This window comes from Symphalangus syndactylus, chromosome 1 (assembly GCF_028878055.3).
Source record: "Symphalangus syndactylus isolate Jambi chromosome 1, NHGRI_mSymSyn1-v2.1_pri, whole genome shotgun sequence".
Classification (NCBI taxonomy): domain Eukaryota; kingdom Metazoa; phylum Chordata; class Mammalia; order Primates; family Hylobatidae; genus Symphalangus; species Symphalangus syndactylus.
The window spans coordinates 143497657-143520573 of NC_072423.2; the positions used below are offsets into that span (position 1 = coordinate 143497657).

Sequence of the window (22917 nt, forward strand, 5' to 3'; positions counted from 1 at the left end):
GGAGGCTCGGGCCTCACAGGAGCCCATGGAGCGGGTGGGAGGCTCAGGCATGGCGGGCTGCAGGTCCCGAGCCCTGCCCTGCAGGAAGGTAGCTAAGGCCAGGCGAGAAATCAAGTGCAGCACCGGTGGGCTGGCACTGCTGGGGGACCCAGTCCACCCTTTGCAGCCACTGACCCAGGTGCTAAGCCCTTCATTGCCCAGGGCCGGCACAGCCGGCCGGCTGCTCCGAGTACGGGCCCGCCAAGCCCACGCCCACCCGGACTCCGGCCTTGGCCAGCCCAGAAAGGGGCTCCCACAGTGCAGCGGTGGGCTGAAGGGCTCCTGAAGTGCCGCCAAAGTGGGAGCCCAGGCAGAGGAGCCACCGAGAGCAAGCGAGGGCTGTGAGGACTGCCAGCACGCTGTCACCTCTCAATTTCACTTTGGAGGCCGAGGTGGGCAGATTGCCTGACCTCAGGAGTTTGAGACCAGCCTGGCCAACATGGCAAAATCCTGTCTCTACTAAAAATACAAAAAAATTAGCCAGGTGTGGAGGTGCCTGGCTGTAATCCCAGCTACTCAGGAGGCAGAGGCAGGAGAATCTCTTGAACCCGGGAGGCGGAGCTTGTAGTGAGCCGAAATCGCACCATTGCACTCCAGCCTGGGCGAAGAGCAAGACTCTGTCTCAAAGGAAAAAAAAAAAAGAAAGAAAGAAACAGATACCACTTTTTGGTGACAAAGGGGGAGCTATGTTTGCTTCAATGTTCAAAGAAATACCACAGCAAAAAAGAACTAAGGGATGAAAAGAATAGCAGAAGCTTGCAGTTTTTAGCAAAAACATCTAAGAATGTATGGACTTTTAGAAACTTCAGTGGGTTAGTAAAAAATCTAACAAGGCTAAGAGGTTATAAGATTTTGACAAGATTATGGGTGCAGCACACCAACATGGCACATGTATACATTTATAACCTGCACGTTTTGCACATGTACCCTAGAACTTAAATAATAATAAAAAAAAGATTTTGACAAGATTACTGTTTTGGGTTCATTTCCAGATTTCCAGAATGATTTATCATGCTCTAAGTCAAGATAACCTGTAATAACTTAGTTGTTTGGTGTTAACATTTCTGCTTTTGTTTTTAGCTTCATGGGTGAGATAAATTTTACTATTCCGTCTGATAAAACTGCAAGTTCCACCTAAACATACTGTTACTAACAGACTACACATAACTTGTTTTTTTAAGATTGTTTTCTACAAAACTCAGAAATTAGAAACTAAGCCAGGCTTGGTAGCTCATACCTGTAATCCCAGCACTTTGGGAGTCTGTGACTGGAGGACAGGATTGCTTGAAGCCAGGAGTTTGAGACCAGCCTGGGCAATAGAGTGACACCGCCCATCTCTTAAAAAACATGTAAAAGAAAAAAGAAGAAAGAAACAAAAAACTAGATTCTTATTTCACTCCCTTTTTTTCCTCCATGATTATATCAAGGATTCAGGTGGCAAATATTAGCAAAGGAAATAAAACTTTCCTAATATCCCCTGGAAGATGTACAAGATGCAATTTTAAAACGCTGATTTCTATACCATGTGTTATCTGTCTCCAGTGATGTTGAGTAGTGTCATTCAGAGGCTTCCTAAGGGAAAAAAAAAGACGCATAATGAATGTTACATTACCTTGTTTTAAAAACAGATTGTTCCGAGATTTTCAATGATGGGTATAAGCTCAGTGGATTTTACAAAATCAAACCTCTCCAGAGCCCAGCAGAATTTTCTGTTTATTGTGACATGTCCGATGGCGGAGGATGGACTGTAATTCAGAGACGGTCTGATGGCAGTGAGAACTTTAACAGGTGTGCTAATTATGATGTAAGACTTTATTTGTAGCAGCAAATGTGAGATTTATAAGTCAAATATTTTGATCATATCCTGAAGTCTATTAGACAGAATTTCAATCTCTCTAAGAATACTGAAAATGAATTAACTAATCAAGAAAATATTGGAGGTGGTGGTAGCAGGGGGTGGGTGGTGGTCACTTTGGTACCACAAATGGAGTTTGCTCAAATCAGCTTCTGCTTTACATTTTTTAGAGGATGGAAAGACTATGAAAATGGCTTTGGAAATTTTGTCCAAAAACATGGTGAATATTGGCTGGGCAATAAAAATCTTCACTTCTTGACCACTCAAGGTAAGGTTTGAATGATGTCAAATTTGTTTGAAATACAATAAAAACAACACTAAATTTTTTTTTACCAAATTATAGGCAATGGAACTAATTCAATAATTGCTGTGATTTGCAGATGGTAGTGATAACTTTTGGGTGATAATCCCAAATGTAAAATGTGGCTGCCTAAAATTAGAAACAGAAAAAAAAGCTAGAATTGGGTTGGGGGGAATTATTTTCTCATATATATGTATGAGAAATATCTATATATATGTATTTATAGATAGATATATATTCTATATATAGTATATATAGCTATATATAGATACATAGGGTATATGTTGCTATATATATCTATAGATATATATAGAATATATATATATTCTACTTCTGAAAAGGATGTATAATGTCATAATTATTCCTTTTTGATGCCTTGGGTTCCTGAAGATTATATACACTGTATCAGTTACCTAATGTCACAATAATAACGTGTAACAATCCTCTTCCAAAGCTAGTGGCTTAAAATCAACAACCATTTATTACTTCTCACAAATCTGCAGCTTGGATGAGTGATTTTGCTGTTCAGGGCTGGGCTCTGCTGATCATGGCTGGGCTTGCTTGTGAGTCTGCAATCAACTTCCTCATTGAAATTGCTGCTCTAGGATGGAAGGATTCAACCTGGCTCCATAGGGTCTCTCATCTTCCAGCTAGCTAGCCTGGACTTGTTTTTGTAGCACAGGCAGGGTTCCAGAAAAGAGAGTAGATGTATGTAAGTCTCTTGAGATCTAGGCTCAGAACTGGCAGGGAGTCATTTTTCTTCTATTGGTGAAAGCAAATCACAGGAGCACCTCAGACTTTTTTTTAAAAAGGAAATAACCAATAGGAGGAGTTATGAAGACATATTATGAGAGAGAGGTGAAGAATTGGGGAATTGGCACTGTTTTTCCAATAAAATACTATAATATATGAAATGTCCACGTTTCCACATACCTCTCATCTTTTATGTTGAAATTTTTTCAAAGATGCAACCAACTTGAAAGAAGCTTCAACCTACCACCTATATCCTACGTTAACATTTTACTTTGCTTGTTTTTGTTACGTATCTATCCATTTGCCCATTACTCAATCCATCCATCAATCCATCTTTTCTGTATATATATTTCAAAGTAAATAGCAGATACCTGGACAAGTCTCCCTATATACTTTTAAATTCTTATCTTTAGAGTTTAATATTTGTCTAAAATATCATTGTTTTGATAACGACTTTTCCAAGCTTCTGTCTCCCGTGTTGTTTTGCTCCAATCCATTGTCTTCCCTACCTCTGTTGTAGTGTGAGATTATCATCAGTCCCACTCGAGTCTGATCCTGAATCCTTCATAAAAGGCAACTATCATGCCCAAGAAAGCATGCTAAGTTACACTGCAATTGCATTAAAAATAAAACAGCTGGGCATGGTGGCTCATGCCTGTAATCCCAGCACTTTGGGAGGCTGAGGCGGGTGGACCCCTTGAGGCCAGGAGTTCAAGACCAGCCTGGCCAACATGATGAAACCCCATCTCTACTAAAAATACAAAAATTAGCCGGGCATGATGGCACACCCCTGTAATCCCAGCCACTTGGGAGGCTGAGGCAAGAGAATCGCTTGAACCCAAGAGGTGGAGGTTGCAGTGAGCCAAGATTGTGCCAATGCACTCCAGCGTGGGTGGCAGAGTGAGACTGTCTCAAATAATAATAATAATAATAATAAATTAATTAAAATAAGACAAGAGTTCATTTGTTCCATCCAAGTTCTGGAAAGCTATTGGTGTTTCTATATTTATAGCAGTAGGCTTATGGTTATAAAGTTCTTTGAGACACTAGAATAATAAACATTAGACAGGCTGAGTAATCCTAGAAACCTTATACTTTCTTTGTATGTCCTTCTGATGATCAGTGCTCTCTAAATTTATATAAGGCTTCCTTTCCTTCAACATATCTATTATTCTAGTTTTAAGAATTTTATGCCAGATATATAAAATTTTCCAAACCAACTTCTGTTTCATTCGCACATTGATATTTATCTGCTTTCTTACTGAAACTATGAAAACCCCAGAGCGGTAACCCTTGGCTCTTTCTAAATATATGAAATTCAAACATATTATTTTTCAAGTTATTATGATGTACATATTTGCCCAGAGGAACTTTGCCAACAAACCTGTTCCTTTTGGTATTTCAACTTGGTACTCAGGCTGGCTAATCTCATGGCAGTAAAAATGTATTTTTTAGTTCCTGGACCCATGACCACGTATCCCATCAATCCAGACAATAGGCAGTGCTTTTGTCTCTGCATTCTTTAATTATGAGAGCATTAGGGCTAATGAATTACCTCTGAGAATAGCTTTATCCCCACTACATAAATCTCGACTAGAAGTAGTGGCAATAAAATTGATTTAGTAATGGTAAATGTAATTTGTTTACTTATTGAACAATGAGAGGTTTAAATGGTTAGCCAAAAAATTGAGACTTTATATCTCTTCTATAATAGAAGTTTTTTTATTTTTTATTTTTCCGAGACAGATTCTTGCTCTGTTGCCCAAGCTGGAGTACAGTGGCACAGCCTTGGCTCACTGCAACCGCTGCCTCTTGGCTCAAGCAATTCTCATGCCTCAGCCTCCTGAGTAGCTGGGATTATAGGTGCACACCACCACACCCAGCTAATTTTTGTATTTTTAGTACAGACAATGGTCTCACCGTGCTGACCAGGCTGGTCTCAAACTCCTGGCTTCAAGTGATCTGCCTGCCTCAGCCTCCCAAGGTGCTGGAATTACAGGTGTGAACCACTGCATCTAGTCTGTAATAGAATATTTTTAAAGACAGTTGACTTAGCCTGCTTTGCTGCTCTTACACACTCTACAGTCTTGTCTCATGTGACCTTTACTACCTTGAGAGAGCTCCCTGGGGCAAGGAAATTGTGGTGCTAAATCAACAAGCCCAAGAGAGGCCCACATCCCCTCTTAAAGGGACTCCAGTCATGAAGAATCCAGCATTCCCTACCCCAACAGCCTTGAGTTTGTTTATAGGACTCCTTCAGGCTGTTCTCTTGTCTGTCGTCTTCTGCTTCTGGTGTGTGCACCCTTAAGCTTGAGGGGAGCCTAAAGAGTGGCTTTGCTTTTTTTTTTTGAGACGGAGTCTCATTCTGTCGCCAGACTGGAGTGCAGTGGTGCAATCTCGGCTCACTGCAACATCCACCTCCTGGGTTCAAGCAATTCTCCTGCCTCAGCCTCCCGAGTAGCTGAGATTACAGGCATGCGCCACCATGCCCAGCTAGTTTTTGTATTTTTAGTAGAGACGGGGTTTAACCATGTTGGCCAGGATGGTCTCGATCCTCTGACCTTGTAATCCACCCACCTTGGGTGTGAATAGAACTTGGATATGCAGCCTGGGATGTCCACAAGTGGATCGAAAGCCCCTTGCTATAAGTGACGGAGATGGGGATGGGAAGAGAGAAGAGGCCAACCAGAGATGGGGCCTAGGTGATAGGACTATTCAGGGACCCTCTTTCCCAGTGTCTCCATGGTCTGGCTTGAAACTCCAAGGAAAGTGAGGCTCTAAATTCCAACCTGATCTTACAAGTCATTGTTATATCTTATTTATCAAAGTAGGAGGATAGAACACATATCATCTAATAATTTGATTTATAACCTTTGGTGCACCTGACAAGAGTTCTGTTTCTGAAAAAGGAATAGTCTTTGTTATTTCCAAACAATGGAACAATGAAAAAAAAAGATTACTTGAAGATAGCAACTATTTTAATCATTTTAAAAATATAATGCCCTTTTATCACATAGAATTTTCACAGTCATTAAAGTATATCTTTAACGTTTAGAGATTTTTTGTCATCATATATCATTCTTTAGCATATATAAAAGAGAATATATACCCAATACATTGTATTCTTTTTTTTTTTTTTTTTTTGAGGTGGAGTCTCGCTCTGTCACCCAGGGTGGAGTGCAGTGGAGCGATCAAGGCTCACTGCAAGCTCTGCCTCCTGGGTTCACGCCATTCTCCTGCCTCAGCATCCTAAGTAACTGGGACTACAGGCGCCCGCCACCACCACACCCAGCTAATTTTTTTTTTTTTTTTTTTTTTTTTTTAGTAGACACGGGGTTTCACCGTGTTAGCCAGGATGGTTTCGATCTCCTGACCTTGTGATCCGCCTGCCTTGGCCTCGCAAAGTGCTGGGATTATAGGCATGAGCCAACTCCCCCGGCCACGTTGTATTCTTAAAATGCTTTTACATGTAGATATCAACTCTTCAGAAATATCTTTTTACTTAGAGTCATTGATGTTAGCATATTTTCCAGTAATTATCATCATCTCTGCCATTGAGAATGTTGGTGGTACAGCATTTCTCAAGAATGTTTCCTTGTTGTTTCTGAAATTCTCTTCCAATGACATCCACTCTACAAACTTTGATGCTAACAGTCTCTTGATCTTATGAGCCAGTATCAAAGGAAGGTTTTCAGATAACAATTAGGATTCATATTTCTTCCTCAAATTATTCTTAAAGGATTTGCTGGCTGATCTTTTATGCTATCAGGAAAATAACCAAGTTCAGGCATATGGAGGCAATGGCAACTACATTTTACAAACCTAGTTGCTCAGCTACTAGAGATTACACAACGTCATTAATAGTCACCATTTATATTCAAGATCAACATTCTTATTGAAATCAAGAAAAAGAGGACAAACTATTAAACGTAAAAACGTCAATCCTTTCATTGTTAGATTGCTTTAAGTGATCACTTATTTTTTCTGTTGTTCGTTATTAAGTGAATTGCACTAGGTTTTACCTCTGAGAGATCTAGTAGACATTTTTTAAATTTAATATTGTATCCATCACTTTTTTCAAATAAATTACACGATAAAATGTTCATGTTATAAATACAAAGAAGTCACTGTTTAATCTTCAAAAACTGTTTCTTGGCCAAAGGAAATGGTACAAGTAAAATAGAGCTGTGAATTATTTTTAAACTGCAGTAGTCCTTGTCATGTCAGACATTTAAAAAAATTATAATTGCTTGTTTCTTTTTTAGAAGACTACACTTTAAAAATCGACCTTGCAGATTTTGAAAAAAATAGCCGTTATGCTCAATATAAGAATTTCAAAGTTGGAGATGAAAAGGTACTACAATTTTCTAATAAGTAAAACCATGAATAAATGCTTAAAATGTGCAATATGACCCTGGAGTCAGTGGAAATAAAAATATACAACAGAACCTGTTCTTTTGTTTATGAAATAAACTCGATTTTAAAATGGTCATAAAGGAACTCCACTGACAGTAGAAATGCTCTTTTACTTTAGAATTTCTACGAGTTGAATATTGGGGAATATTCTGGAACAGCTGGAGATTCCCTTGCGGGGAATTTTCATCCTGAGGTGCAGTGGTGGGCTAGTCACCAAAGAATGAAATTCAGCACATGGGACAGAGATCATGACAACTATAAAGGGAACTGCGCAGAAGAAGATCAGTCTGGCTGGTGGTTTAACAGGTTTGATGTCTTATGAGCACAGTCGTAATGGAGTTGATAATATCTCACTGATAGGCATTAATTATCAATATAATATGTATGGTAATGTTAGTCTTTATAATATAAGTATTATTAAGTAATCATTCTTATTAGAATTCTTCAGCAATGAAGTAGTTTTGAGGATTTGTTCATTGTGTACATTAGTAAAGTTTAAATGTCATAGAAATAAATTATTACTTTTACAAAGATCATTTGCGAACTGAATTATGGATGAGTTGTAAATAGAAGGCCACAAATTCACACAAAGAAAGAGAGAGCATATATACATATGGACAATATTTGGCATCCTAATAACCAACTAGTTCTTCACCTGACCATATCACACATAAGAGCCGCTGTTATTGCTGTAACGTTTTTGTATAGTACTACTTTTCAATCACTGTGGCTTTCATTAATTCATTGAGTCTAAGCCTCTCCCAATACAGAAATTTCCTTTACAATAATCCTGAAACCTAATTCTACCCTCTGACTGAATACTTTCGTGTTACTTTATCAGCAAATTCATTCCATTTTTGATTGTACATAGTTGCTTCTTTTCTTACTGATACAAAATATTTTATATATTTCTGGGGTATATGGGCTAATTTTTGTATTTTTGGTAGAGATGGGGTTCTGCCATGTTGCCCAGGCAGGTCTCAAACTCCTGGCTTCATGTGATCCACCTACCCCGGCCTCCCAAAGTGTTGGGCGTGAGCCACCCCACCCGGCCGAGTTCATAAGTTTTAAATTGCACGTCATTCTGAGCAGAGATTCGCACCATTGGATTCATTCTGCCAGGAGGTGGGTCACCCCTTTGTCTGGCATATCCATGCTGAAAGCACTCCTTGCCCCAAGACGCTTAGTAGAAGTCTCAGTTATCAGATCCAGTGTTGCAGTTTCACAGTGCTTGTGTTCAAATCACACTTATTTGATTTAATAATGGTCCCAAAGCACCAAAGCTGTAATGCTGACATATTGTTATATAATCATAATCTTTTATTATTAGTTGTTGTTAATCTCTTACTGTGCCTAATTTATAAATTAACTTTATCATAGGTATGTATATTGTAGGGAAAAACAGAGAACTACTATAGATGGTTTTTTTCCTTCCTACACCCAAAAGATTTTTCCCCCTAGCATTCTGAAATTTTACAGTGACATACACTGTTGTGGTCTTCTTTTTGTTTACTATAGTGGGTACTCAGTGGTTCTTTTCAATCTATATCATGTCCTTCAGTTTGGTAAATTTTATTTTCTTTATCTGCTCATTACTCACTTCGTAGCTGTTTCGGTTAGCAGACTGAAACTGCATAGTATCAATATACAGAGTTTGGTGTTATCTGTAGTTTCAGGCGTCCACTAGGGGTCTTGGAACGTATCCCCTACAGATGAGGGAGTACTACTGCTGTTGTAAAAATGGTCATTTTTTCTATATTTTGCTTTTTTAAAAAAACATTTGAGTCTATTTAATATTTGATCGTTTATAAAGGAACTGGGGTATTTCCAGCAGTATGAAGGAGAGAAACAAATTTCTCTCTCCTGCTTTGCAAATTTAAGGTGATGATGGTCTTTTCCTTAGTGGTTTTCCTGTTATTTTAAAAACGATCTTCTTCACCTGTTCCTACTCCTCCTTTCTTTCGCCCTTGTTCTTCTAAGTTAGCATGACTTAAAACTTGCGTGTAATTCATGAAGTCGTCTGCAAGCATCAACAATGTTTGATTTTGAAAAGAATTTCATATACAGAAATAATTACTAGTAGTATCCTGAGATCAGAACCGTCTACTTTATCCAGCCGACTGCCTTCTAAGGCATCTGAATGAAAACTACCATACATATTAATGTGGGCAAAGGAATGATTTACCTGACTTTAAAGACAAGGGTTCAGGGAGAACAAAGAAAGGCGAATCATTAGGTGGAGCCAGCCACAGAGCCCACGTTGTCCTTGGAATCAAAGGAGTTGATAAGGCTGTGCAATTGGAAAATCAGTAGGCATTAAGGGAGAGGAAGTCAATTGTTCTAGAAATTTGGTGCTACTTCTACCATGCCTATTATTAGTGAGTTTGACTATCATCTTTTCTTCCTTTTTACTCTTGCTTTTTTTCTATCCCATAGTTCTAATTTACATGAAATGTTGGCACTTCATAACTATTACCCACCTCTAAGATGTTCTTTTTCCACGTAGCAAACCAATCACTGTGTGTTGATGTCTTTTCTTTGTTAGTGTAGCATTTCACGTGAGTGCTCACAGCCACTTCTTCACCAAGGAAGCCCCAATCATCCCTCAACCTAGTTTCAAATCCAGGCTGTTCTAAAAACTAAAGGATGCTGGAAAACTGGTCTCAGAATAGCAAAGGTTTCTTATGTTCATCACAGAGTCGGTTTCCTAATGGGATTGAAATCATAGACCAAATATAAAAATATAGTTAGCAGATGTCTCTAGATACACAAATATATGCCAAACTGTATATTCTGGAGTCTCAATTTACAGTATTTTCTTTTTTAGCATTACTTTCCATGCTGTTTTAAAAACACAGTAGGCGGCCGGGCGCGGTGGCTCACGCTTGTAATCCCAGCACTTTGGGAGGCCGAGGCGGGCGGATCACGAGGTCAGGAGATCGAGACCACGGTGAAACCCTGTCTCTACTAAAAATATAAAAAAATCAGCCGGGCGTGGTGGCGGGCGCCTGTAGTCCCAGCTACTCGGAGAGGCTGAGGCAGGAGAATGGCGTGAACCCGGGAGGCGGAGCTTGCAGTGAGCCGAGATTGGGCCACTGCACTCCAGCCTGGGCGGCAGAGCAGGACTCCGCCTCAAAAAAAAAAAAAAAAAAACACAGTAGGCTTTTTTTTTTTTTAAATGGAGTCTTTCTCTGTCCCCCAGGCTGGAGTGCAGTGGCGCGATCTCGGCTCACTGCAAGCTCCGCCCCCCGGGGTTCAAGCCATTCTCCTGCCTCAGCCTCCCAAGTAGCTGGGACTACAGGCGCCCGCCATCTTGCTCGGCTAATTTTTTGTATTTTTAGTAGAGACGGGGTTTCACGGTGTTAGCCAGGATGGTCTCGATCTCCTGACCTCGTGATCTGCCCGCCTTGGCCTCCCAAAGTGCTGGGATTACAGGCGTGAGCCACCGCGCCCGGCCAAAACACAGTAGGCTTTGACATTTGCAGACTTCACATACATATTTTCAATTAATTACATCCATTTAAGTTAGGAGGACTTTGAGAACGCTCAGTAGCAAGGAATCATTAAGCTGGTAAGTGATTCAAGCCAGCCACTCAGCCTTAATGGGTAGACTATGTGCTTTTTTGATTCAATAATTTGGATTTTTCCATAGATGTTCAGAACTACCTCTTGTGAATGTTCTCCTTCTATCCTAATTCTGACATCTTTTCATTAATTGTATCAATAAAGAGGTATATGGTAATTAATTTCATAACAACACACATAAACTTATTACATACTCTTACATGTAAATTATACATATCAAGGACTAAATTTACAGACTCCAAAGGAGGAAAGAAACATTTTTACATTGTCGATAACCTAATCAGTTTATCTAGATTTGTGCAATATATTTAAAAAATTAACTCAGCAACTAGGAAAAAATGATTATTGGTTGACGGGTGGCAAAACTTTAAATGGTCGTTTAGGTTTGTTTGCTTACCCTTGAGATTAAAATAATTGATATGCTAGCAATTTAAAGAAGGGGAGATAGGGAGTTTGAATTATGAAAGCTAAGTCTTAGCAGCAGAGGAACGAATGTGTGAGTGCAAATTATCCCGGAAAGCCAGGAGTAGAGCACCTTGCCCACGCCTTGCTTTGCTGACACTCACCTTAGCTCTTGTTAAGTATGAAATTAACACTTCTGAGTCAGGAGGTTGTAAGGCTGGAGGTTACAAGGATGCGTTTTTGTTTGCTTGTTTTAATTTTTTGTTTAAAGGCAATCGAAAATTGAAATGCTTGTTTTTCAATGCACTGTGAGTGGCCTGGGTTGTATTTTCAGATTTGTTATTGCAGTAAAACTCACCAGTTTAAAATACCCATCTCTGAGGCCAGGCGCAGTGGCTCACACCTGTTACGCCAGCATTTTGAAAGGCTGAGGCAGGAGGATTGCTTGAGCTCAGGAGTTCGAGACCAGCCAGGGCAACATAGCGAGAACCTGTCTCTATTATTAAAAAAATTTAAAAATAAGAAAAAATACAATAGCCATCTGCTGTAGAAATTTCTCAGCTTTTGGAAACTAGTAAATATTTACTTGTCTGAAAAATGGCAGAATTCATAGTTCAAAAGTTTTGAGTATTTGCTAGCAAAATAAAAGGGATTCTGAACAATATTTTTCCAATCTGATTGTCGTTTTCTTTTTTTTTCCCCCTTCCACTAGGTGTCACTCTGCAAACCTGAATGGTGTATACTACAGCGGCCCGTACACGGCTGAAACAGACAATGGGATTGTTTGGTACACCTGGCATGGGTGGTGGTATTCTCTGAAATCTGTGGTTATGAAAATTAGGCCAAATGATTTTATTCCAAATGTAATTTAATTGTTGCTGTTGGGCTTTCGTTTCTGTAATTCAGCTTTGTTTAAAGTGATTTGAAAAATACTCATTCTGAACATATCCATGTGCAATCATGATCACTGTTGTGAGTACTGCTTTTCATTCTTCTCACTTGCCTTTGTTACTTAATGTACTTTCAGTACAGCGGATATGCAGTATTCATCAAATAAATGTAGATTGTGTTAATATTTATTGAATCCCTGTGTGCAAAGGGCTCTGGTAAGAGCTTATGTCAGACAAAACATAAACAGCATAGATTATATACCATGACCTAGGAGATACAAGCATAAATGCATAATAAATTATGAATGCAATTGGCAAAACACATGACAAAATCCAGCAAATAATGGATTGCCGAATCAACTGCAGAGACAATAAATATTATGAGTTGGGTTTTGAACTCAGGTTTTGGATTACAGAGTGGAAACCTTTAAGCACAACCCGGGATCTTAATCACTACAAAACCCTACTCGTATTTTTAGGAAGTTTATGTAGGTTATACACTTCTCTCACAGGGCTCATTTTAATTCTTATGCCAATACTGTGAGGTTATTATTATATCCATTTAACAGAGCTGAGAATTAGTGCGTCTGAGTTTTTGTGACTGCTCGAAGTTACAAAGTAGGGGAACAAGGCCTCAAATCCAAGTCTTCTGATGCTAAATGAAATGTCTTGCCACCATCCTATAGCTTCTTCTGGATAGAACTTGGATTGGTGCAGAATAGGGAGAGAACGTTTCAAATGAGAGTAAAAGATACTCCAAAAGGCTGGGCACGGTGGCTCACGCCTGTAATCCCAGCACTCTGGGCGGCTGAGGCAGGCGGATCACTTGAGGCCAGGAGCCTGAGACCAGCCTGGCCAATGTGATGAAAACCCATTTCTACTAAAAATACAAAAATTAGCTGGGGGCGGTGGTGTGAGCCTGTAATCCCAGCTACTGGGGACGCTGAGGCAGGATAATTGCTTGAACCCGGGAAGCAGAGGTTGTAGTGAGCTGAGATCGTGCCAACCTGCACTCCAACCTGGCCGACAGAGCGAGATGCCATCTCAGGAAAAAAAAAAAAAGATACTCTGAAAAATATTTGTGTGTCAACTATGTTGACAGGCACAGAGGATACAGTTAAGCCCACACGGAGCTTGGTTTTTTGGTAAACACATACACTAATCATAGAACCACAAAATATACATAATTTTAAAAGCTGATATGTATGAAGTGAAGATATGTGCCTGGGGAATGTTTACCAGGAGGATCTGACCTGGCTTTGGGGTAGGAGATGAGAAAAGCTTCCCAGAACAACTGACTTTTTGAGCTGAGACCTTTTAACAAGGGGTACGTGAGGAGATATTGCAAGCAGAGGGACTCAAGTATGTAAAGTACGCAGAGCAGGAAAGTGCTTGGGAACAAAAGGTTAGAAAGCCAATATAGTTGAGTGATCCTTAAATCCTTAAGCCAAGGATTCTGCCACTTAATGGCTATGTGACCTTGGGTAGGGAACTTAACTTCTCTGAGCCTTAGCTATCCCATCTACAAGATAACGATTACAATAGTACCTGCCTCATAGGGTTGCTTTGAGAATTATAAAATTATAGCACTTACCATAGTACCTCGCACAAAGTAAGCATTCAGTAAGAACTAGGTGTGATGATTTGTGAAGTAGGCATTAAGGGACAGTAATGATATAGAGGCCTTTGAAATCATAGGCCACATAAGGATATTAAGGTTAGTTGTACTTTATTCTCTAAATCAGTGTTTCCCAAGCAGCACTTCTCAGTCTTTAGTGTCATACAAACCAACCGAAGATCCTGCTAAAATGTAACTCCGATTCCAGGATGGGGCCTAATATTTGGGTTTTCTGAGAAGTTTCCAGATGATGCAGATACTGCCGGTCTAGAAATTACACTTTGAAAAGCAAAAAGCTAGAGAGCCACAGTTCTGTGAGACGTTGGTAGTTTAGTACAGAAAGAAGAAAAGGGCTGCTTGATCAAATAAATTTAGGAGATGACATATTCAACAGAATTCCACAGGTTTCTTCTCTTGGGAATTTCTCGGTTCTCTAATTTTCTGATGTGCATTCTGAAGTTCCAAGAAGGACATATAGTATGTAGCATTTTTATATCTAATTAAGAGTATGTTCTGGTGCAAGGTATAAATCACCTGATTACGGAAGTCCAAACAAATAAAGATTTCTTCATCTTACGTAGTGAGAACTCAGGAGGTAAGCAGTTGCTGACCTATGTTCAGTGCAGCATGGAGGCTGATGTCCCTGCAATTCATTTAGCCCATCCTTCAAAATTGCAAATTGTCTACCGCAGTTCCTGCTTTGAGTTCATGTTAAAAGCAGTAAGAAAAGCGAAGGGTCAACAGACTTCAGTTTATGCCTTGTTGCTCAGAATTGTATCATATGTTCACTCCGTCTGGAAGTATGATCAGTAAAAAGAACATTTATTTTTATGATCTCTATAGAATGTGCAGGCAAAGGAGAAATGTTTGCCAGGGTTCTTGATTGTTTTTCACTGTGGTCTTGTGGGAACAGTGTTCCACAGAACACATGTTGGTAAGCTATAAATAATGGATCATCAGTGACAATTTTAAATATGGGCTTAATTGCTCAAGTAGTAGCCTGAAGAACTCACACAGTTAGGAGATCAAAAGAAGAAAAGGTTTTAAAGGAGAAAAAAAATGATTCCACAGAGAAGTGGGAGGGGAGCTAAACAAATTATGGCGTCAAACCTCAGTATAATAGTTTTTCAATGCAGAAGGAGTGATTTTAAAAATTTAAAATGCCATAAAATAATGGAAGAGAAGAAGTTCTAATGAAAGATCTTTGGACTTACTGATAATGTTGTTTGTGTTCTTAAATCCATTTCAGTGGAATGATAGGGAGATCTAGGCCAGGAAATAAAAGCTGTTAGAATAGATTGGGGCCTGGAGGAGTGGCTCACGTTTGTAATCCCAATACTTTAGGAAGCCAAGGTGGGGGGATCACTTGAGGTCAGGAGTTTGAGACCAGCCTGGCCAACGTGGTAAAACCCTGTCTCTGCTAAAAATACAAAAATTAGCTGGGCATCATGACGCATACCTGTAGTCCCAGCTACTCAGGAGGCTGAGGCTGAAGAATTGCTTGAACTGGGGAGGTGGAGGTTGTAGGGGGCCGAGACTGTGCCACTATACTCCAGCCTGGGTGACAGAGTGAGACTCCTTCTCCAAAAAATAAAAAAGAGAGAGACTATAGATTGGTCATTTGAGGAGTTTGGATGTAAAATAGGGAAACTAGACTGATTTTTTCTGAATTAGGAAGACCCCAGCCTAAAATAAATGTCTCCGAAATTTCACCATTAGTGAGTTGTTTATTAGGCTTTATCACTTTTTGAAATGCAAAATGCTTTTAATTTGTATCAGCTGATTCCACTTTAAGGTCAGCAAACTTGTGAGTGTTTTGAATGCTTTTTTTTTTGATAGAGCAAAGTGTAGAGAAAGTACAAGAAGCCTGGTTGCATGAACAGAGAATCCACTGGATTACAAACACTTTAGTTTAGAGGCTGCATTCATCTTGTTGACAGTTTTATCTCCAGCTCTCCGCACAGTGTGTGACACACGACAGGATCTCGAATATTCGTTGACTGACTGATTGAGGAAGTAAGTAAAAAAAGAAACCATGTAATGAATGTAAAGTGTATACTCCATAGAGGAGTGCTACTTCAATTGACATTACAGAACTTATGGCCACTGGTTATTTCTATGAATATCAAAATACTGGATCCTACAAAATCAATGTCTAAAAATAGTATCAAATTTAAGATCCCACATTCTTACTTCTTCTTTTTCTTTCCTCATTGCTAGTAAAGAATTTACAAGGGCCGGGCGCAGCGGCTCGCGCCTGTAATCCCAGTACTTTGGGAGGCTGAGGCGGCCGGATCACCTGAGGTCAGGAGCTTGAGAGCAGCCTGGCCAACATGGTGAAACTCCGTCTCTACTAAAAATACAAAAATTAGCCGGGCGTGGTGGCACACGCTTGTAATCCCGGCTCCTCAGGGGGCTGAGGCAGGAGAATCACTTGAACCCGGGAGGTGGAGTTTGCAGTGAGCCGAGATTGCGCCATTGCATTCCAGCCTGGGCGACAGAGCGAGACTCTACCTCAAAAAAAAAAAAAAAAAAGAATTGACACATGAAAATATCCTGTATAATCTTACGCATATAGCAAAGTTTTTGTTTGTGTTTTATCAGGACTATGAAAAGTAAGTTATGTCCTCATTGATACTTTAAAAAGATATACATATCTCATATATGTGGAAAAAATATGCATATATATGTGATAATGGTTACCTCAGAGGACTGGGCTTGGAGATGTAATGAAAGGACACTCCTTTTTCTATTTCCTACCATTTAATGCTGTGAAATGTTTTATCATATGTGCATAGTACATATTTAATAATAATACTTTTTATATAAGCAAAGTGAATAAAATAGGTTGTTGGTCCTAAAGAAATAAATCAAATGACATTAAGGATATGAGTCTATCAGGTATATTACATGTAGGTTTGGCAATTTAGTTTATTTCAAAAACAAAAACAAAAATCCTGAAAAGCACTGTCAAGCTGCGCTGTGAATACGGCAGCCACCAATCACATGTGGCTCCTGCTTACTTGAAATAAGGCTAGTCCTTATTCAGATGAGCTATAAGTATAAAATAAACAACAGATTTTGAAGACATAGTATCCCAGAAAAAGAGAAAACACCTCCACAAAAAAGAATAATTTTTATGTTGATTACATTGTTAAATAATACTTTGGATGGATGAGGCTAAATACAATATATTACTAAAACTAATTAGACCTCTGTACTTGTACTTTTTAAATGCCATTATTAGACATTTTTAAATTATGTATATTGGCCAGACACAGTGGCTCATGCCTGTTATCTCAACACTTTGGGAGGCCAAGGCGGCCGGATCACTTGAGGTCAGGAGTTTGAGACCAGCCTGGCCAACATGGCGAAACCCTGTCTGTACTAAAAACACAAAAATTAGCCGGGTGTGGTGGTGCACACCTGTAACCCTGGAGCCTGAGGCATGAGAATTGCTTGAACCTGGGAGGTGGAGGTTGCAGTCAGCTGAGGCCTCGCCGCTGCGCAGCAGGCTGAGTCACAGAGCAAGACAACCTCAAAAAAAAAAAAAAAGAAAGAAATTTTAAAATTACATATATTGCTCTCATTACCAGCTTGTCTTACATTTTTATTTGAACAGTAATGCCAAACAATTTTCACCCAACCTGTATACGGTGTGCCTACAGTCTGCAAAGATAGTATATGTCTGTTTAGGTGTGACTATTGAGTGAATTAATGTTTTTAAAAAACTAGATATACGTTTCCTTTTTAAAAAATATATCCAGGCCGGGCACAGTGGCTCACGCCTGTAATCCCAGCATTTTGGGAGGCCAATGCAGAAAGATCACCTGAGGTCAGGAGTTCTAAACCAGCTGGTCAACATGGCAAAACCCCGTCTCTACTAAAAATACAAAAATTAGCTGGGCATGGTGGTGGGTGCCTGTAATCCCAGCTGCTTGGGAGGCTAAGGCAGGAGAATCTCTTGCATCTGGGAGGCAGACGTTGCAGTGAGCCGAGCCGTCATTGCACTCCAGCGTAGGCGAGAGGAGTGAAACTCCGTCTCAAAAAAAAAAAAAAAAAAAAAATCTGCTCCAACAGTTAAAAAAGTAAACCATTTATCAAACACAGTGCTAAGTGTTGCAAATACAGCATACATAAACATGGTTTGCCTTTAAAGAATTTACACCCTATAGGGGAGATGTTTCCTTTTTAAAATGCCATTCATAGAACAATACTGAGGCTATTGTAAGCCCCAGATGTCACTACAAACAGGGACAGCTATTGTAAAATCATGTCAAAATAGATTTACCTGGCTTACTACAAAAAGGCTAAATATTCTTTTGTCTTTCATTCATTCTCTTGTAAGGGGTTCCAAAGAGAGTTTTTTCAACTTTTATTTTAGCTTCTGGGGTTACACGTGCAGGTTTGTTACATGGGTAAATTGCATGTCACTGAGGGCTGGTGTGTGAATGGTCCCATTACCCAGGTAGTGAGAAGAGTACCTAATATGTAGTTTTCCAACCCTCCCTCCTCTAGTAGTCCCCACTGTCTGTCGTTGCCATCTTTATGTCCATATATATTCAGTGTGTGCAGCTCCCACTTAAAAATGAGGATACGTGGTATTTGGTTTTCCGTTCCTGCTTTAATTTGCTTAGGACAATGGCCTCCAGCTGCATCCACATTGCTGCAAATGACATAATTTCATTCCTTTTTATGGCTGTGTAGTATTCCATGGTGTACATGCACCAATTTTCTTTATATAGTCTATCATTGATGGGTGTCCAGGTTGATTCCATATCTTTGCTATTGTCAATAGTGCTGTGATGAATATATGAGTGCACGTGTCTTTTTTGTAGAATGATTTATTTTCCTTTGGATATATACCCCGTAGTGGGATTGCTGGGTTGAATGGTAGTTATATTTCAAGTTCTGTAAGAAATCTCCAAACTGTAGGCCAGGCACGGTGACTCACACTTGTAATCTCAGCACTTTGGGAGGCCGAGTCAAGTAGATCACCTGAGGTCAGGAGTTCAAGACCAGCCTCAGCAGCATGGTGAAACCCCGTTTCTACTAAAATACAAAAATTAGCTGGGTGAGGTAATCTCAGCTACTCAGGAGGCTGAGGCAGGATAATTGCTTGAACCCAGGAGGTGGAGGTTGCAGTGAACCAAGATCATGCCACTGCACTCCAGCCTGGGCAACAGAGTAAGACTCTGTCTCAAAAAAAAAAAAAAAGGAAAATAAATAAATCTCCAAACTGCTTGCTGTTTTCCACAGTGGATGAACTAATTTACATTCCTACCAAAATTGTATACGTGCTCCCTTTTCTACACAGCCTCATCAACATCTGTTGTGTTTTATACATATACATACACACACACCCACACACACACACACTACATATATATATATATGAAATGCAATCGCTTTTGAGGTACAATTGGTTTTTGGTTGCATGGATGAATCATATAGTGGTGAATTCTGAGTTTTAGTGCACCCATCACCTGAGTAGTGTACGTTGTACCCAATATCCCTCAATGCCCTTCCACTTTCCCCACTTGTGAGTCTCCAAGGGCCATTATACCACTCTATGTCCCTTTGCCTACCCATAGCTTAGCTCCTACTTACAACCAAGAGCGTATGGTATTTGGTTTTCCATTCCTGAGTTACTTCACTTAGAATAATAGCCTCCAGCTCCATCCAAGTTGCCATAAAAGACATTACTTCTTTCTTTTTTATGGCCGAGTAGTATGAGTAGTATTCCACAGTGTATATATGCTACATTTTCTTTATCTACTCATCAACTGATGGGCACTTAGCTTGGTTCCATATATTTGCAACTATGCATTGTGCTGTGATAACCATACGTATGCAGTTATCTTTTTGATATAATGAACATCTGTTTTTTTATAATCTTTTTAACAATAGCCATCCTGGCTAATGTCAGATGATATCTCATTGTGGTTTTGATTTGCATTTCTCTGATGATTAGTGATGTTGAGGATTTGTTCATGTATTTGTTGGCTGCATGTATGTCTTTCAAAAGAGATTTTTGAATGGTGGCTTCTAACCTCATCACACACATGTTCCTTAAAATGTACAGACACACACACACATTCACACATAGACCAGCTTGGTTTTGAGAAGTCCTTATTATTATTAGGGCTATGGGTTAGTGAGATTATACATTTCTGGTTGTGCATGCATGGCTTGTTTGTATTAATTTCTTTTTATGTAGGTTTGAACACAGTCTAGAAGAATTCTATGTTGGGCACGCATTGGGCCATAAGACTATGCAATTTGCTCACACATTATAGTATCTGCTAATCATTAAACTCTATAGAAATAAAAAACAAATAGGAAACAATAATTTTATTTACTTATTTATTTATTTAGAGACAGGGTCTTGCTTTGTTGCCCAGGTTGGACTGCAGTGGCACAATCATAGCTCACCGCTGCCTCAGAGTCTTAGGGTTCAGTGATCCTCCCACCTCAGCCTCCTGAGTAGCTGGGACTACAGGTGTGTGGCTTCACATCTGGCCGTGAGAACATAATTTTGGACGGAGATTCAATTATTGTTTTTCCAGTTACTAAGCCCTAGAGACTGTTCCAACTGTAAAGATGAGAATTGTTTTTATTATTAATTTTTTTATCATTTTAAAATTTCTTTAATAAATATGTTTGTTGCGTTTTAGTTTTCTAATAGGACAAATGGTCTACTTCTGACACTATCAAAAGATTCTCAGATGCTGAAGATCAGCATTCATAGCCCAACAAACAACTTGAATTTGGAATGATCACTTCTCTGTAAGTTAGTTTCCTCATCTGTCAAGTGTGGACATTAAAACTGGCTGGAAAAAGTTGTTACGTGAGTTGAATTATGAGATACAGTGAAAAAGCATCTAGCACTGTGTCTGGCAACATAGTAGGTCATATTGAATCTGACTGAAGAGAGATAAATGAAATTATAAGCAACAATTATGCATTTAATATGTTCACGAGCCCAGATATTTACCTCACCACCCAAATTCAAAAATTTTTTTTTTGTTTTTTGAGACGGAGTCTTGCTCTGTTGTCCAGGCTGCAGTGCAGTGGTATGATCTGAGCTCATTGAAACCTCTGCCTCCCGGGTTCAAGCAATTCTCCTGTCTCAGCCTCCTGAGTAGCTGGGACTACAGGCACGTGCCACCCCGCCTGGCTAATTTTTTCTATGTTTAGTAGAGATGGGGTTTCACCATGTTGGCCAGGCTGGTCTTGAACTCCTGACCTCAAGTGATCTGCCCACCTTGGACTCCCAAAGTGCTGGGATTACAGATGTGAGCCACCAGGCCCAGTCAAAAACTTTCAATACTAGCAGAAACGACTGTAGAATAAAATAAGAGTAACACGGACATCATATCAATTCTTATTTCAATAAATGCATCTTCTTAACTTCTTATACTTGGGGAACTGATTGTGTGCACGTGATACACTATGTGACACCCAGTGACATAAAATTTGACTCTAGGAATTAAACAAGCAAGTTTGCTCCTCTAGTTTTTTTTATTTCATATGAGTTTCCTAAATCTAACCTAACTGATCTTGTGATACCAGATGGCTGCTCTTTAATAACACCTAAAAAAAACCCACATAGTTTATTTTTCCTCTGATCATAATATATTCTTGTAGAAAAATTTAAAACGCAGAAATGTTTAAGGGGGAAAAAACAAACACCATTCATCAGCCAGAGTTAACGCATATGCTGCCCTTTGGAGGTGATTATTCTTTTCTTCTTTTGCTTTACTAACAATAATTAGGGAAATGTGTTTAATATGTACCTTAAATACATTTAATCCTATATAATGTAGGATTACGTTTTCCTTCTTTTACTTAATGCAGTACTGTGATTTAACTATATCCACAAGTTATTAAAATACATTTTCATACGTAATTTTGAATTTTCTGTAAAATATTATCATAAAGGGTGTGAACCCGGGAGGCGGAGCTTACAGTGAACCGAGATCGCGCCACTGCATTCCAGCCTCGGCAGCAGAGCGAGACTCTGTCTCAAAAAAAAAAAAAAAAAAAAAAAAAAATTATCATAAGGTTCTTCTTCTGATTGTTGACCATTCAAAAATCTTTTAATTATTTTTTAAATATTTAGGCTATTTCCAATTGTTTGTTATAACAATGTTGTAATAAACATATTTCCACACAGTAATTTTATTTATTTTGTTTTCTGAATTACTTATAAGATAAACTTGCAGAAGTGGAATTGCTGAATTCCTTTCCTAAAGTTTGTGTCAATTTGACATTCTTGGGCAGAATAAGAATTTAGGCTTGGCCACCAAACTAGCCTCATCCCAAATGTTCAAAGATTAGTGTTTTCTATTGGAAATTTTTTTTTAAATTTTTCATTTTAAACTTTATTCAACCATAACTCTAATTTATTTAATATTTTACTCTTTTGAATAACCATAGGCAAATTGTTTTATCCTTTGAAGGAAACATGCTTCCAGTTTTATAATTTAACAATTATTAAGAACTACTCTGTGTGCAAGTACTGTTTTCATATGATGACTTCTTTTCCTCTGGGCAGATACCCAGTATTAATCCACACAGCTACTATCAATCCCAGGAGTGTGATTGCTATCCATGAGTGGATAAAGAAATTGTGATATATATGTATACCATGGAATACTATTCAGCCATAAAAAGGAATGAAATAGGCCAGGCACGGTGGCTCAAGCCTGTAATCCCAGCACTCTGGGAGGCCGAGGCAGGCAGATCACGAGGTCAGGAGATCAAGACCATCCTGGCTAACAGTGAAACCCTGTCCCTACTAAAAATACAAAAAATTATCCGGGCATGGTGGCGGGCGCCTGTAGTCCCAGCTACTCGGGAGGCTGAGGCAGGAGAATGGCGTGAACCCGGGAAGCAGAGGTTGCAGTGAGCCGAGATGGTGCCACTGCACTCCAGCCTCCGTGACAGAGCAAGACTCTGTCTCAAAAAAAAAAAAAAAGAAATGAAATAATGGCATTTGCAGCAACCTGGATGGAAATGGGGACCATTAGTCTAAGTGAAATAACTCAGGAGT

The 22917-nt window shown here is 39.3% G+C and overlaps 1 protein-coding gene across 4 annotated transcripts in view; it reads left to right on the forward strand.

Moving 5' to 3' along the window:
• FGL1 (fibrinogen like 1) overlaps positions 1-12424 on the forward strand; it is a 59584-nt gene extending 47160 nt beyond the window's left edge. For all 4 annotated transcript variants that reach the window (XM_055286959.2, XM_055286973.2, XM_055286962.2 and 1 more), the window contains 5 exons: positions 1668-1827; positions 2065-2162; positions 7214-7302; positions 7483-7670; positions 12064-12424. In XM_055286959.2, the coding sequence (XP_055142934.1) occupies positions 1668-1827; positions 2065-2162; positions 7214-7302; positions 7483-7670; positions 12064-12223 (695 nt within the window). In that variant the 3' untranslated portion in view covers positions 12224-12424. The remainder of the gene's footprint in view (positions 1-1667; positions 1828-2064; positions 2163-7213; positions 7303-7482; positions 7671-12063) is intronic.
• Positions 12425-22917: the final 10493 nt, after the last annotated feature.